This window comes from Amblyomma maculatum, chromosome 1 (assembly GCF_055883805.1).
Source record: "Amblyomma maculatum isolate TAMU_Amacu chromosome 1, ASM5588380v1, whole genome shotgun sequence".
Lineage (NCBI taxonomy): Eukaryota > Metazoa > Arthropoda > Arachnida > Ixodida > Ixodidae > Amblyomma > Amblyomma maculatum.
The window spans coordinates 11,154,649-11,172,208 of NC_139344.1; the positions used below are offsets into that span (position 1 = coordinate 11,154,649).

At 45.7% G+C, this 17,560-nt stretch overlaps 1 protein-coding gene across 1 annotated transcript in view; it reads left to right on the top strand.

Moving 5' to 3' along the window:
• The window catches only part of LOC146201651 (annexin A13-like), a 35,595-nt gene that overhangs the window by 2,207 nt on the left and 15,828 nt on the right, over window positions 1-17,560 (top strand). Inside the window, exons 2-7 of the mRNA XM_084583318.1 lie at window positions 8,962-9,215; window positions 12,961-13,403; window positions 14,571-14,646; window positions 15,726-15,820; window positions 15,939-16,146; window positions 17,434-17,513. Coding sequence (XP_084439444.1) covers window positions 9,011-9,215; window positions 12,961-13,403; window positions 14,571-14,646; window positions 15,726-15,820; window positions 15,939-16,146; window positions 17,434-17,513 — 1,107 coding nt within the window. The 5' untranslated portion in view covers window positions 8,962-9,010. The remainder of the gene's footprint in view (window positions 1-8,961; window positions 9,216-12,960; window positions 13,404-14,570; window positions 14,647-15,725; window positions 15,821-15,938; window positions 16,147-17,433; window positions 17,514-17,560) is intronic.

A 17,560-nucleotide genomic window follows, 5' to 3' on the forward strand; every position in this document is an offset into this window, starting at 1 on the left:
CCTCCTTTTGGATAATGATATAGATATAGCAGCTGTGCAAGAGTCAAAGATTGAGAGCCAAGAAAGCACTGACCGTATGGTGGCTTCTTTTCAAACAAACTTTTATGTGTGTGTATGCCATTCTGTTGGTGTATCGGGTGGATGCCTTTTATTTATACGCAACACGCTGGGAGTAAGCGTAGAGTCCGTTTTTGCCTGTCCAAGCGGTCGGCTTTTGGTTACCGATTTTACCTACTCTAATTTATGCTGGCGTGTTGTGTGTGTGTATGCTCCCAATTCAGGATGTGAGCGTGAATTGTTTTTTGAGTCTATTGAGGTGTGGCTGAAGACTGACAAAATCTTGCTTGTACTTGGTGACTACAACTGTGTGTGCGCAGCTGTGGACCGAGCGGCGAAGTGTAAACCTCGAAGAGACAGAAGCTCCGAGCTGTTGAATGCGCTTGTGCATGAGTATGGCCTTGAGGATGTTGGTAGTGTGTTCTCCACTGGAAACCAGCCAGAGTTCACGCACTTTCAGCGTGACAGCCATGCTAGATTGGACAGGGTGTATGCCTCGGTAGATCTTGTTTCCCTATGTACTGCATATGAGGTCAAACCTGTGTCTTTCAGCGATCATTGTCTCGTGAGTGCAGTGTTTGGTCGCAAAGGAAAGAAATCGCGCTTTAACTGGTACCTATGGAAAATGAATGCCAAACTTCTTGCCGATGAAGAGTTCCTTACGGAAGTTAAGACCGAGTTTGAAAATCGTCTTGCTATGCGACCAGTAAGTTTTGCAGAGGAATGGGACAGCTTCAAAGAGTGGGTCAAATTGAAATCCATAGAAAAGAGCAGTAAGGTGCGGCATAAAGAGAAAGAAAAAGAAAAAGAACTGAATGAACAACTCCAGTTTTTTTTGAGCATGGAAAGTTCAGTGCCAGGGCATTTCGTCAGTAAAATACGAGAGATAAAAAGTGAGTTGGAAACAATCGACAGCGAAAGATACACAGCGGCTGTCATACGTGCAAGGGCTGAAAAACTTTGGGCTGGAGAAGTTCCGACAAAACGAGCGCTAGCAGACGAGAAAAGATACGCCTGCCAGAAAGAAATAAGGAGTATAAGGTATGCCGGCCATATCACAGAAGACGCTAAAGATATTCAGCGTGCGGTAGCAGAGCACTTCGAAGAACTGCTTAGCGCTAAGCCTCAGACTGTAGGCGGCTTTCAAACAGATTTTCTGAGACTGATGCCTGCACTGGATGACGAAAGTAAAGCGCGCCTAGAAACACCGATAACGTTGCAGGAGATAGTATCTGCAATAGATGACCTGACAACTGGGAAGGCCCCTGGGCCGGATGGCCTAAGCGCTGCCTTCTTTAAAACGTTTCAGCAGTATGCGGCTCAGTTTTTGCTCTGTGTAATCACTGAAGCTTATGAACGTAATACTGTCCCATTGTCTTTCTCTACATCGCACATTGTTCTAATACCCAAGACAGATGATCCGGAGAAACGTCTGTTGGTGGGGTCATATCGACCGATTAGCCTCACCAATGTTGACTACAAGGTGTACATGAAGGTTTTAGCAAAACGACTGCAAAGCGTAATAAAGAAATTGGTTGGGTCTCATCAAACGTGCGGCATCAAGGGTCGATCCATTGCCACGAATATACATGTCGCAAGAACCGTACTAGAATGTGTTGATGCACTCGGTGGTCAGATAGCCATGATGCAGTTAGATTTGGCGAAAGCCTTTGACCGTGTTTCTCACGAAATTCTGTTTTCCATTTTGGAGCATTCTAACCTTGGTGACGTCATAGTGGAGGGTGTTAAAATGGCGTATGCGAACTGCACGACCCGTATTATAGTGAATGGTGAACTGACTGACAGCATCGCAGTACGTTCATCGGTAAGGCAGGGCTGCCCACTCTCACCCCTGCTGTTTGCACTGTATTTAGAGCCACTTTGCTTGGCTATCATTGATAGCGATCGCATTTTAGGGTTCAAGCTGCAATCAGAACACGTGAAAATGCTAGCATATGCCGATGACATAGCAGTGTTTTGTGCAACTAGAAAGAGCATTTGTGAAGCCACGAGTGTCGTCCAAACATTTTGTGATCAAACGGGATGTAAGATCAATTGGGAGCTCTGGGTTTTGGCACGGTGATTGGGACGTGACACCTGATTTCTTCTGTAAGCTGCGATGGTCTGCTCTCCCAACACGATATCTAGGCGTGCCTTTAGAATGTTATCAAGATCCCAACGTGCACTGGATGGAAGAAACATCCAGAGCGAAAGAAAAAGCGGATGCCTGGCAAGGAAGGCAACTCTCAATATTTTCGCGCGCTTCTATTTGCAATGTTTTTCTTATTTCGAGGCTGTGGTACCTCATGAATGTGTTGTGTGTCTCACGAACCTCAATTCAGAAAATGCACCGCGTTTTTGCTGTTTTTATTTGGGCATCCACATGGGAAAAAACCGCCCGGACGAATTTGTTTATTTCTGTTAAAAGGGGCGGGCTTGGCCTTGCACATCTGTTCTTGCGTCAGGTGGTTTCGCGATTTATATTCCTCCGTGATCAAAAAGATACCTTTTTAAGAACCGTGATGCAAGTGCGATTACAGAGGCTGCTCCCTGAATGGATTGTGTCATGTGAAAACATGCCTGGTACTGTGACTGGCTACCTGCGCGAGGTTGTTTTTTCGTGCAAGTTGCTTGAAGTGCGGTTTTCTTTTGATTACCTTTACAACGTTCCTAGAAAAAAACTGTATAAAGATCTCATTGACGTGATGCTGCCGGTGCCTTTTTACCGGGCATTACACTGTGGAGGCCCAGGGCAGGACGTTTTGAAAAGAGTTAAGAAGATGCCCGTGAGGCCATCAGCTAAAACATTCCTTTTCAAACTTCACTCTAATACGCTCCCTGTTAAAACCTGGCTGAATGAAAAAGGTATCTTCGTCCCATGGACAACAAATTGCCTGTTGTGCAAAAAACCGGAAACAATTGAACACGTTTTCTTACAGTGTTGGGATGCTGTATTTCTATGGGACGTCCTCCAAAGGACAATTAAAAAGGAGCTTCCATTAACTCCTTACGGTATAAGATTTCTACCAGTGCAGAACGATGATGCACCTTATGATTTAATTATGCTTCTTGGCCTCCATAGTTTGTGGAAAACACGAATGCAGGTGCGTCATGCAGATATAGATACACGATCTTCGCGTGAAAACTTTATTGAAAGTGCTGTTTATATACGTGAAACTTTCATGAGGCAGCAGGATCCGCCACAATGGCATTGTCTCTTTGATGAGTTAGTGCACTTGAAAAGATTTTAGCCACTTACGCGTTAGCTCAAGTGTAGTTGACGTTTTTTATCATGTGTATTTTTGTTTTGTGTTTCACGGCAATAAAGAAAAAAAAAAAAAAGTGTCGGGATAGTTAGTATACTGCACCCCCAAAGAAGCGGTGCGATGAACAAGGACGAAACAGGAATGAAACGGTCTATGTCCGTCTCTTCTTTGGCGTTTCGTCCGTCTTACTCGCAATGTTTTGTTTACTTATATAATTGTACTTAACCTATTCACTTATCATAGACGTTGCTAATAATTGCCATCTTAGACAGGAAACGACATCGTGGGCTAAGCTTGACCGTTTCTCTATCCGAAGGTCATGGGTTCGATTCCTGAAAACATTGATATGAACGTCGTTCTTTTTTTCAGCTCAATAACATTCTTCTGGTTGCAGGACCCTCCCCGGAAATTGGGTGGCCGTCCGAATGTTTTGACCTTGATCTGAATTTCATTGTTTCATCGGAATGTTTCCCTCACGAATGACGATGATGACGCCGCCGGATTTTTTTTTTTTTGTTTACACGGGAATCCTAACGCGGTCTCGTTAACTATGAGGAAGCAAGACAATGACATCGTACAGCTGTTCGTTTCGAGAGACTGCTGCGCTACTTGAGACACATAAGCCGTGCGCAGGCTCCGGCTCTTGTGTCTTCATCGCTAGCGTGCAGCGCCTTCGGCTCACATTCTGCCGTTGGTTAATTGGTTATACGGAGATTAGTTTTTTTTTCAGGGTCCTCATAAGGACACTGACACTATTTGTAACCTTAATAAGCTATCGTCAACTGAAAGCATCCACAAGACACACTTAAAGAGCCGTCATCATGCGGACCACATGATGCTGGGCCCTCTGGCTCTGAACTCCACGAATTCTGCTGCGTTCATTTTTTTTTTCTTTCCAATACGAGGCTTTGTTTCTCTTAAGCCTTTGCTCTTTTCAAAAGTTGGTTTCATCGCCTAGATCACGGGCAGTGTGTTTAAAGCTAGAAATAGACCCAGTTATTCTCCGCCATAACCTTTTGCAACAAAACTTCATAGTTATTCAGACATAAGAGCAACTATAGCGGAAAAACCTCATTCCACTTCCTTAAGCGAGACAGTTATACGCTCAGTTCGCTCTGCGCGTATCTTCCACGGGGCTTTTTTTTTTTTTTCTTCTTATAATCTGATTCTTTGCTGCCCAGTTTCTGGCTTCTTATATTTTTGCTCTGTGGACCGAGCACTGCACTTCTGTCCTTTGACTTTCTTTCTTTCTTTCTTTCTTTCTTCTAATTTTTTTTTTTTTTTTTTTTTGCTGCGATAACGCTCCGTTTTGCGACCACTTTTACGGATGGACCAAAATATCTGGTTAGCAAACAAGCCAAGATAAACTTTTCGGCTTTTTTCTCTTTACCTAGCAGGCGTTGGACATACATACGGCTGGGGAGCGTTTCCAAGATTCGAACTTCTATTCGCTTGCTAAGCGCAACCATTTAAATTACGAACACTTTGTAATCAGGTAATAAAAAGTTCCGAAATCGTTGTTATCAAAGGACTGCATACAGCAAGTCTGCAAACTATATCACCGGCCATCGTTGACTCAGAGCACAGGGGAGACGAGAATCTGCTACAGTTTAGGAGCTATAGACAACATGCTATCCGAGGATGTCTCCGATTTTCGAGGAATTGTAGCTGACGAGGACACATGCGTGACGCAGATTGCGCTTTCTGCGTGGAACTTACCAGGAACCAAAGCGGCAAATGGACCGTGTTCGCTTTATCATAAATCATAACGACTGTATAGGTGCAAATAAAGCTAAAAAAAAACAACAACAAAGCTGCCATCTAGTGATAACTTTATAAAGACACCACAAATGCGCGTAGCATTGTCGCTGGTGCGCATGAATTGCAACTCCTGGAGCATCTCTTATGACTTTGTATTTGTATGATTGACTTTACACTTTGTAGCGCACGTGAGTGAATAGGCCGGCTATCAAAATTCTTGCGCCGCACAGTACGGCGACTGTTCGGAAATTTCACGTCGGTTCGATTAAGCCCATCGCCTTGATGTAAGCGGACGTCGTAACTTGCAACCACCCACTCAGGCAGCAACGTTACCAGCGCTTCGCCAAACTGAATCCTTTCGTCAACGTGGTTGCAGGCGCCTGTTTACATGCTTGCACTAAACACCGCTTCCCGATCCACTTCACGGTTACGCATTGGCCTCTGAATGCTCTTACCGGTGAAGACGGGTGCCTATATTCCAGTTTTTGGTGCTTGCTGGGCAGCTAATGGCTATTGGCAAGCTTGATTTTTTAATTGCTCAGCTCTGGTTTGCTTAAAAGGGGCCATATTGTCTGCTCCGCTTACCTTTCACCATGCACCTCACCGTGACTACAGACTCAACATGCATTTAATATCGACCGCACATAGATTCCCGATCACAGAACAGCGTGTATTTGGGTGCAGTATTTGTTAATTAAATTTCGTGTCGTGCTCGTGAATTTATAACTGCACTTGTTTTCCACTGTTCAATCAACACACCTTCTTAACAGCCACAACCATTCTCACCTTCGTTTTCACAGTCCCCTCAATGCTTGAACGAACGTTTTCTCCTCCTGCTGCTCGTTAGCTGCCTTCTGTGTTCTAGATATTCCCGGCCGCGGCAGCCACTTTTCGACGGAAGCGGAAAGCAAGGCGCCCGTGTCCTGTGCGATGTCAGTGCACGTCAAAGAACCCCAGGCGGCCGAGATTTTTGGAGCTCTCCACTAAACCTCCCAGAAAAGGCCGAGTTGTTTCGGGATGCTAGACCCTCTAAACCATCTAAATATTACCATTTGTTTCTGTCCCCTTTTCGCTTTTGAAATGAAGACGCCCCGCCCCTTCCTGTGGCAGTTCCTGTTTCCATTTCCTCCTTTCCTGCTCTTTTTTTTTTTAATTTGAGGTTTGCAACTCGCATAATATTAGTTTTTTTACCGTGCGCCTAATTGAAGAGGACGAAAAAGAACTTGCACTATACTCCACCCGTTTCAGTTTCATTTAAAGCCATCGTTCGTGCACGCACTTTCAATTCTTCCGCCTTATTTTGTATGATAACGCTTCAACAAACACAGGAATTTTTTTCTTTATTATTTGATTCTAAAGCTTACCTGGTTGTTAATATTATTGATGATTAAGTAGAAGAACGATGAAGATTCCATATTACTGCAGGCACCATAAATAGCTTTTTCTCCTTCATGCAATCGAAAACCACCCAAGCGTAAACGCTCTGCCTATAACATATTTATCCCATCGTAAGCAGCATATCTTGGTTCTAGTTGTAATAATTTCTCCTCTTCTTCGTCAGAGCTTCATCAGCTACCTGTTTTCGCGTGCACACAACCAGGTGCGAGCTCGTTCTGAGGCCGCTCGAGGTGCCTGCCGCATCGGCGACGTCAAGCGCTGCATCCTTGCCAAATTCCTGAAAGCTGCTCGTAAGCTTCTTCCACATTCTCTTGCCAATATTCCTTCAGCGTCTCAGCTGTTCTCAATCCAGTGAAGTGCATCGTGCGCGCTGCACTGCCGGTTGGGCATCTAAGAGCTTGCAAAGGTGCCCTGATTAGGCCTAAAATTTCTGCTCGTTTCCTAGTGCTTACCATCGTTGCACAAATTAATTGGAGGGCACAGGAGTATTTTATCTAGACGACTGCCACCGTGTCAGCTGTTAGCTTTCATTAGATAGCTTATACCAAAGCCTGTAGCTACCCGCTAGACTTAGTACAGTCACCGCATGGGTCATGCTCATCCACGTTCTGTCCGTATTGATTCATCTCCTTCGTATGTTTCCTGGTATCTGACTAACGTTTACGAAACTTAATTAATTCTGAAATTTTACGCCTTCAATCTTAAACAGAGTTAGAGTGGGGACTGTGGACTAACGATGCTTCGATGGAATTCGCAAGAGCTTTCTAGCGGTTGCTGACGATTGTTGCTCATCCTGTTAAGTAATCGATCCTGCACAGAAAAGAAAATGGCTAAAAGGTTGTGTTAGACGACCTGGTGGATAGCTAATGTTGGTTCTAAGTGTTTTGTTTTGTTTTCTTGTCATGCCCTTTGTACGGTGTGTATTTTTTCCCCGTCTTATGCAGTTGCCACAAGACGTAAGTCCTTGAGTGATATTTATGGACCGGAGCTGTAATTCAAGGCTTGAATATGGTGGTATAACCATTTCAAAATTAGTTGCCTAAAGCGGTTGCTGACCTTTTTTTTTTGGTGACTTTTCTCTTGTAGATTCTAGGAATATGTTTTGATTGTGAACATTAGGCAAAATAGGCGAAATGGCTGTCAACTGAGGCTTGTTTACAGGGTCTTCGGTCAGCCTCATCTCTGTGGCGGTGATTCTGCGATATGTATGCTTAATTCATGCGCTTTTCTTGCAGGGAAAAAAGAGGCCATTTCACAGGTGTCTCATTTTTTTTTTTTTTGCACTCCTCAGAGCCTCGTTATCAGGAAGCTGAAGCGGCTTTGGAATTCAACTAAATTAGAGCAGTTGAGTTTGTGAAGGCTGGGGGCAAAGGATACCAAGTCGCTTAGCGCATTATAATTGGCGACGTGTCGATGACATCTTTTGCGAACGTTATGCATTTTCGAGACACAAAAGCTTACACTTAGAAAGAAAACCAACGTCAGTGAAAGCAAAGCAAGCGAGATGTTGTTTGGCGGAATCGGACATTTAAAAGAAAAAAAAAGGAATTTTGCGAAAGGAGTTGAAATTTGGACATCACCGATTACGACGTCATCGTAAAGTTTCTCCGCAATGCGTCACTGCTCTGGTGAAAAGCCCGGATATTGTCGCTACTTTAATAATTGAATACATGAACAAGATATCTTTAAATGCCAGCGCAAAGCCACTTGGCGAGTTTAATCACCAAGTTTCAGATATTCCAATGCATATATCTCGTGAAATTCTCGAAAACTGTTTCATCTTCTCTTTAAGTGCCACGGAATGTCCGCGATCAAACATTCATCTCGGCTCATACTGTAAGCATAGTCGGTCTACTCGGTCGATGACAACCGTGACAACTTTGAAAATTTTGAGCTTCCCGCTTTCTACATAGGTCGGGCGAACTGACGATGCCTCTTACATGACGTGCTGACACCTTATGCCGTAGCCATGCTTATACTGCAATCAGTGCACAGATTAACATTGACAATAATGCCACTTCACATGCCCTTGCTCTTTTTCGATGCCAAAGCTGAGAGCTTGAAGATTAAATGTAGAGAAAAACTAGGTCTGAGTGGTGATTGGTTTGGAAGCACGCTTGAGATCGATGCTAAAGCTGAGAGATAGGTTAAGCGTGGACGGCATTGTGACTCGGCAATTAAATGCGTTACTGTCCAAGCCCGTATCGAACAAGTGCAATCCAATTTCTCTACTTTGGGTTGAAAGGTAGTTAAAGGAAAGTCAATGTGCATAAAGTTGAGTTAGAGTGTTAGGAGGAGGTTAAGGGATGAATGAAGTAAGATCAAATACTTGGGTGGGAGGACTGTGAACTGCTTCGATGTTAACTGTCAAAACTTTGGGCACATTTAGGCCATCATGCCTCGTGCTGGCTAGCATGGTGACAAAGTTTCCTCTTTGCGAAAGCGTGCCCTATAAACGTTTCTTTTTCTTTCTCTGTAGGCGACCCGTGGTATAGCGCGGCTCCGTTGACGTGCCGAACGCGTTAGTGATGAGCGGCTCCTCCAACGGGGCTGATGGCGGCCACCCCTCGAGCTCTAATCCGAGCTATCCCCCTGGGTACCCGCCTACACGTTCGTCTAGTTACCAGTCTTTCGCTGTGAGACCGGTGGCCTTTGTGGATTCTGACGACTCGCCGCAGCGAAGTATGCCGACCCCAGAACCCGGTTTTGCGGACCCCTCTACACCCGACGTAGGTGCGTATGCCGCCACATGCGTTCACTGTTTACTGGCGCCCATTTTAATGCTCTGTTCACTTGTGAAAGCCTAGTCATTCCCCTTACATGGGAATGTGAGATTTTTCCCTGGTACCTGAAAAGCTCGATACACATCTGGCCTCCTACCTCACCTTTCAAAAAGATAAACGTGATCCTCCAGCCGATGGTGATGCCACGCCTGACTGCCACTACCATTCAACACCATTAGCATTGCTTCTAAACAAGCAAACGTAACGACTGCAGCCTTATAAATAATTGTCTAGGTTCATGTATTAGTGGGGGTATACTCTGAACAGCAGTCCGACGAAAGTACTCTTTTTCGAATTCTGTTTCCCGAATTTCATGGGGGGGGATACAAGTCTGACATGGCTATGCCCTAAGTTGGGCGCGCTGTACAGTCGGCCACTCTTTTAAAGGTATCGCGCCAGCACTGACCACCAAGTGCCGCAGCGCCGAGGCGAAGCAGACGGATAGGGGGAGATGAGACGAGCATGCGTGCCGATCATGCTGATAGAGCCAGCGTCGTCTGCTTTGCTGTTCTGCTTCGTGCGAAGCAATGCCCACGAAATTTTGGGGCCACGTTCTGAGCGCAATTGTTTCCTGCTCCATTGGATGCGTCTTTTGTTGTTTTGTTTTTGTTGGGGCAAATGCTTAATGTTCTAACCACTGCGCTCGGCCCCGGTTTTGTTTGCGGGTACCGCCTTGAGGACGTTGGTTTTACCTCACTAATTACGTCGATATCGATACTCCTTTACTCGTAATTAACAAGAATTTTTCTTTTCTTGGGGGGGGGGGGGGGGGGGAGCAGTTTGAGTTAATTGTTTATCGAAAAAAAAAAAAAGACTCTGTTGCAGTTTCTTCGGTGTCGATACATATAGGCTGATTAAGGGCAGGTGTCGTCGCATTCACCAGAAGGGCCTAGCAGACGACGCTCTCTGCAACAGAAGGAATTGCGGGCGCGCCTTTGTTCTCGCATGCCTTCTCCTCTTCCTTCGGGTGCAGCACGCCGAGCATTCGATGCTCGCGCGGTACTTAAAAAAAGAAAGAAAAAATGTGGCCGACTGTGCATATGTGTTCTGTAGGTGTCCACATTTTTTGCTCTCATTTCGGCAACGGGAGAATGGGACATGAAGTATACTGGACGGGGACGGCGTGAAAAACGAGGGAAAATGGCTATTGATGATTAAAAAGGGAAATTTCCAACGCAGTCATTCTCTCCAAAGCCTGCCGGCTCAATCAAAGGTGCTTAAGATATCTGAGGGATGATAATGGTTATACAAATGATTCACACGTGCCATTAGATTAGCTACGACTGATCACTACGCTTGTATTCGCAAGGTGCGTTCTTGCATCGAAATGCGTGTCCCTATGCAAGGGAGACAGGTCTGTCATTTAGCTGTTTTTATCGTTTTTCTGTCACTTCACCTTGATGCCTGCTGCGGGAAGCTGGAGTAATGGCTTTAATCTCGCACTGTGCATATTTTTGTCACAATGAAATCTGCTTTTGTCCTGGAAGCACTGATTGATTTTCTTTTTCGGTAAAGTTCACAACGATATCAACTTCCTGCGGAAATTAGGCTTACTTGGATTTACTATGACTTCTCAGGCAAAAAGGAAAAAAAGAAAGGTAGTAACAAAAATGAAAGCTATCGCCTGCGATGTCAAGGTACAGCGCTATGTTTCATTCCTATAGCGTGCATTTAACTTCTGCATCAGCCGGCTCCACGAAAAGGGTCGGTTTACTGTTACCCATGGCTTTGCATGCTTAAGTGAGGTAGCTCTGTGCTGTGCTTCAGATATCTGCATTTCGGGCCATAGATACGCAGTATGGTAGTTAAGATCACGTAGGACTGCAGTAGAGAGGAATTCAGTAAACGTTATTAGAAACGAAACTAACGAAGGAAAAAGAATACAGGATTACTCGTGGCCAGTCGTTTACAGTGGATGCGAACTGATGTTGAATGGGCACCGTTAGATAAAATATATATGCATGAAGCCTAGAATCTTAACGATTGTTTGCTTTCGGCTGGATTTTAAAATAAATGCTCCTTACTTCAACTACAATTTCGGGCACGTGCATGCCTGTGCCTAACTATCAACAATAACGAAAATGCAATAACGAATTTGTGCTAACATCGCACATAAACGTTCGGTAGCAAAAAAACGAAGCCTGAGAAAGACTATCCTGTGCCATTTTTCACATATAATAGCTTGCTGTAGAGTGTATGACGAACAGTTGTGGTCGATATTCATTGCTACATGCTAGCGACGACAATAGTATGGTTTGGGAATCAATTCACTATGATGCCCAACATCAGGCGTGCACTACTGTTGCAAGAAACCCCGTTTTTTTTTTGTTTGTAGCTAGACGCACTTTTCTGGCAGTGTTTGCATGCGCTCTCGTTCGTAAAGCAAGGGCCATATAACGTGTCGCAGGCCATACTGAACTGTGGTAAGTGCAGTCTTAGTCAAAAGTGTAGAGTCCAGGGATCTGCTTCTGAGTTACTTCGTGCTGCTTGTAATGCATTCCAGTGTTTAGAATCTCTTGATCGTAACACGATTTTTTGTCCTACCCTCTAAGGGGGTTATTCTCGAAAGAATGCGCCACGGGGGAGGGCTAGACGCTACTGTCGCCTTCTAGCCCCGGCGTGCCAGCCCTAGAAGACAGAGCTGACACCCCCAACCCGCGGTGCGAGAAGTCGCCACTTCAGCGGGTTCGGGCCAGAGGGGACAAAGACTAGTTGCGCACTCGAATAAGCTTTAATTTGCCAGAGCAGTTGGACACGGCAACGCACAACACTCAAATGCAACCGCCGTACCGAGCGAACGTCCCGCTCGCGTACGGGGGCAAAATAAACCACCTAATGGGGAAGCATACGCAAGGAGGTGAGAGGAAGAGTCAGCTCACCTGGCGCGGCTTCGTGCTCACAGCCCGTTGCGGTAGGTGCGTACGGTGACTGCGCGATTCTCGGTGATGGCGGTGATCTGCACGGCGGAAATCATGAACGGCGCGGGTGCGCGCTCAACCGCCGAAAAGCCCCGAGCGAGTTACCACAGACGCGCTCCTCGACTCGGACAGGGGAGGAGTTCTCCCGAGTAGGCCGGGAGGAGAGAAGGAAACCCGCGCGGTGTTGCCGCGGGATCCTGGGAGGTTGGAAGGGGTGGCCAGTGTGCCCTCTCCTCGCGGTCCTCCCTAACAGCGCGCGTAATCACGCGTGTTAATTACACGCGCTGGTTATAATGGGGACAGGGGATTGTGAGTCCCCACACCTCTCAATGGAAAGGCCCAGAAGCAGACTCCGAGTGCTTTGCCAACTTTTCTGCTGCCTGCTTGGGACGCGACAGGTTTTGTACTCGAAGCAGGAAAATGGAAGGTGCTCAGTTTTTGCACACGCTGCTAAACGAAAAAGAGTGTTTTCCAAACGAAAGTAAAAACAATAATCACAATGAAAGGGGAAAGGACCTCGGAAGTTGTGTGTGTGAAAGTTCCTTCAGGTCTCGGTGGTCAAGCCATGCATCGCTCTAACGAAGCACTGCCAGCTCTACCGCATTCACTTAAGACGTCCATTTCTTTTTTTGCTCATCGTCTGTGTATGTAGACACTGACTTTTGCAGACTTAATACTGAAATCTGGCAAGTAATGTTATTTTAGAGGCTGCGACGTCTGCCGCCGAGGAGCGTTAGGCGAACATGAAAAATATAGGAATACTTTGCTTCCTTCCAGGATACTCGCAATTACCCTCAAATGCGGCGTCAACTTCGGCGCATTATCTTCCTTCCCATACTGGAGGCCCCCCTCATGGACGTACTCCGTCGAGATCTTCTTTGTCAACCTCTCCTGGGGGCTCCTTGCAAGCAGGCTCAGTTGCAAACGTGCCGTTATCAACGTCGCCTGTGCAATACCCCAGTGGCGCGTACCCACCTTATAGCCCTCCGGCCATCAGTGCGCAGTCTGTTTTCGGGCCAAGAAATGAATTCTGTACTCACAACCACTCTACGTCTACCCACTCGCCTAGCTACATAACTCCCTTGGACCCCGCGAATGCCATGCCCTACCCGCCGACCACGCCCAGTAGAGCTCCCGAAAGAGACGCAGCGTTCTACGGAACTTCTGCTGACTACTATGGCGGCTCAATGACCACGGCAAGCTGTCACCCTCCAGGAAAGGTGAGCCTGTTGCGGTTGCGTAGTACCGAAGCTGCGATTGTTGGACTTAGAACGGCCTTGCTCTCGCAACTTGGCAGTTCCACTGGAAGGAATATAAAAATTGCGCCCGGACATTTTCACGGTTTATATCACAGAATGACATCAAAGAGGGGATGCGGAAGAAGAGTGGTAACCCTAATCAATACGTTTATTGTTTCCTGGTCGCACATGACGGGCGACAAAAACAGAATCTCCGTTTGCCATTATTTTCATCCGTTTCGTCCGCGGTCTTTGAGTTGCGCAAAATATTTCTACTTCTAAAACACAAGGCGAAAGATGCACAATCGCGAGATGCAGGTGATGTGTAAGTAGGAGCGTTCGGTCGGAACTAGCAATTTTTACTGGTGATAATTCAGCACGTCATAAATTTCAGAAGATTAATACGCACTGGACATGAATGAAGTTTTCAACCCAGTTTTAGCTTTAATGTCTGCAAGAGATTAGGTCGTGCACGGTGCGTTGGGGAACAGCATAGCGGAACGAACATGCTCTCTTTCTGCTTTCTGCTATTCTCATCTGCCTCTCCCTTTAGCGTACAGCCTACGACCTGTTCTTCTTCCTCATCATTTTCAGGAGCGTACATGCGCGGATATTATTTTTGTTGGCTGTTTTAAATGCTGACCATTTTCAGGACAACTTTTTCACTTTCCTGACGCTAGGCGTAGTTTGGGCAGAGAAGTCCTTATTAATGGGACTTGCCCCTGCTTTTGTGCATCCGCCTGTACTTCCGTTGTTATAAGTTGGGATCTAAAATTATGCGCAAGCTATTGCTGCTGAGTTTGGATTTAAAATTAAGACCTAATCAATAAACTGCTTAACGCTCAGCGACTCAAAAGCAACGAGTGGAATCGAGGTGCACAACTTCGACTATGTTATGGAATCTTGTTGATTTCGTCAAATGCCACAGGAAGACCAGGGTGTTTGAGTCTGCGATGTGGGCTCGACACTGTGTAAGAAAAGGCATGTGAGAAGTAATCTCTTGCGATTTGTAATGGACGTGCTAAAGAAGCACCAGACACTGGAAATGACAATCATTAACTGCGTATTCAGAAGGTACGCACCAAATGGATAGCCACATATTTTTCTTTCGTGGAAGCGTTAACGACTAATTTGTTACTGTATACGCAGGGAACTATCAAGACCTACTTGAACTTCAATGTCCAGCGGGATGTCGAGGCCTTGAAAAAAGCCATGACAGGATGGAGTAAGTGCAGAAACACCGGCATATAATGCGAGGGGCGAGACTGAGCAGATAATGTATATTAGGCAGTGCATTTTTCTCTATTATCAGTAGAATACAACACTGATTCTTGTGCATTGCACGCCAGATCTACCAGCACAACCACTTCGCGGTACTGCGTCCGATTTGTTTAGCTGTGATCACCGCTTGCAATCGTGCGGTCACATAATGTCGCTCTTGTCGAAACCGTTGTTCAACGGGGAACTGTATTAACTGCAACCGAAATATCGTGATCCTGTGTTTCGTTGAGCACCAGTAGTTTGGAAACTCGCCGCTTTCTTATCCTATACTGTGGCGTGCGTCATGATCCTCGGAACTATTTCGGCCCCTCCAGGTTATACAATGGAGCTGCATACTCAGATTCTAGCATTCGTCTTCATTTCTTTTTCTCCAAGTAATAAGGCAGGGAATACGCATTAATACGCAAGTTCTTAAGGTGTGCGGGAGCACACGTCTTTATATACAAGGAGAGACGCCGAGATCTATAAAACTCCACGATTTTGTTATTCGAATTTTCAGGTCGCTTTGTAAATTTCTCAAATTATTACGTGCGTGGTTTCACTACAGTCAAATTTAAGCTAGGCTGCTGAGCACACGATCTTCTAGCCGACTGTGGACTGTCTCATTAGCGTCAATACTTTTATCAATCAGTATGTAGTGCTTATGTAATCTGCTATACTGAAAATGCACTACAGCTCACGTAATATTTATCAGTGTTCTCATATTTATTGGGGTTACATTTAACTTCGGTACATTTTTGTGTTAACTACCCACCAAGGGCCTATGTTCCTCTACATCTTTAGTTTGTATGTTCGGGGGCATTGCGCTCCTTTACGTACTAAACCTACCGCTTTTAGTTAGAAATAACACACTAATGTTAATGCCGCCCAGATTTGTTCGCTGTAATGTACCATCAGGACGCTCAAGCTGGCTAATTAGAAGCATGACGCACGCAATCAAAGCACGGCGAGGAATTCTGTTCTCCGGTTAGCTGCGTAAGCTAGAGACAAGTGAAATGATTCACTGAGTCGCTTAAATTCCAGCTGCAGACCACGCAGTGATCATCGACATCATATGCGCACGATCGGAAGCCCAACGGCTGGAGATCGTGAGAGTATACAAGCAGTCGTTTGGACGGGTAAGTTTTCCACTCAATTTGCTGCTCGCTTCAGCCAATGGATCTGCCGTATAAAGAGAGTAATGAGGAGAGAAAAAGAGAGAACGAAATCGGGAATTCGCTCGCGATACTGTCGCAGGAGGTGGCGGCTGATGCGGAAAGCAGTCTTCCAAATGGTCACCTTCAACAGGCTATACTGGGGCTTCTGTCCCAGTTGAACGAGTATATTGCTCGTGAGCTGCGTGACAGTATCCCGTGGCTTCAGGACAATGACGAATCAATCATCGAGACCTTCTGCACCCTCAGCAATTACGACATCACGATAATCAAGGACCACTACCAGAGAAGTGAGCCGTGCCGCACTAAATGCAGCAGTTGATGTTGCTGGTGCTCAAAGGCCTTCTTCCGTCCCTAGTTTTCAGTCGTTTCTTATTGTCACGGCGCTTTGACCCTGCCAGGCGTGAAATGGAGACCATAAGGGAGAACAAAAAACTGTGTGTAACACTAAAGCTTCGCCATTAAGGGTATGGCGGAATAGCGTTAATGGCTTCGGTTTGTCGGCGCCACTTGCGGTTGCTAGCTCGCATACATCTATACTCTTTTCATTTAGTTACCGATCCCTTAATTCATGTCGTAATATCCTATACATTCTCATTCACATGCAGTCGCAAACTGCCACTCAGCAGCTGCCGGTCGTGAGTGACTAACCTATACACAGGTATAAAGCCCTCTCTTTAAGAAAACCGTACGAACGGGCCTGCGTGAAGTATATATAGGAGTTTCGCGTACGTGACCTGCCATCAAAGTGCCCTGGAAGGTTGGTTTCTATCACAACCTCCCATCTCAAATGAGCAACGTGAGGCACTTTCGACTTTTTGATATAGTGTGGTCTCGTTACATCACGCAACCCATCGACGAATCAGCGCTAGGCGTATCACCTTCAAACTACTATGCACCTGCCAATTGCTGCATGTGCGTGTTTGACGCTCACAGCATTCGAAGGCCGGATATTTTGCAGGACGGAGTATAGCATTTAACGTTATCGTATAAAAGTCTCAGGTCGGCACTTAAGTGTGGCACAGACATTTTTTCAGCCTTTGGAAGGCGCTACCATGATCCAAGAGCTGGCCGCTGGTAATCACTACACAATGATTCAAATTTTAGCAGCAGACAGGATTCAATCAGAACCTATAGATTTGATGTCCGATCACCACGAGGAGGACTGTAACGGGCATTTTTTTCTTTTGCACCTGTTCAACCTTGCACTCATCGAAAGATTCGAGTGTGACTGGCAGATCGTATTCGTGACTGATTACATTCAACAGAAGATTTTCGGGTGACTCGCGCATGTCTAGAACTCGGAACGGAAATCGCAGTGCGTGTACATCGTTTATTTATTTTTACGTTTACCTGGTATGTTTTTCATCTAAGTTCGGATGAGATTGTCTTTTTAGGTAAAATGTAAGCATGACGTAATTCCTCTTTCGAGCATCTAACTACATTTGCCACTAGTGACACGCGATGTTGCTCGGTATCTCATGTTGCTGCTGAGCACGTTTTCCTTTCCTGCTCGCTAATGGCAAATCGCTCGCATGCAGCAGAACGCTTACTGAGATTTGTTGTTCGTTTTGCAGTGTTCAAACGAAGGTTGGAGAAAGACGTCGAACGAAACACCTCAGGCGGATATCGGCAGCTCTTGGTGTCTCTTTGCAGAGTGAGTAAAATAATACACACTCAGAAGCGTACATACAAAGTTACAAG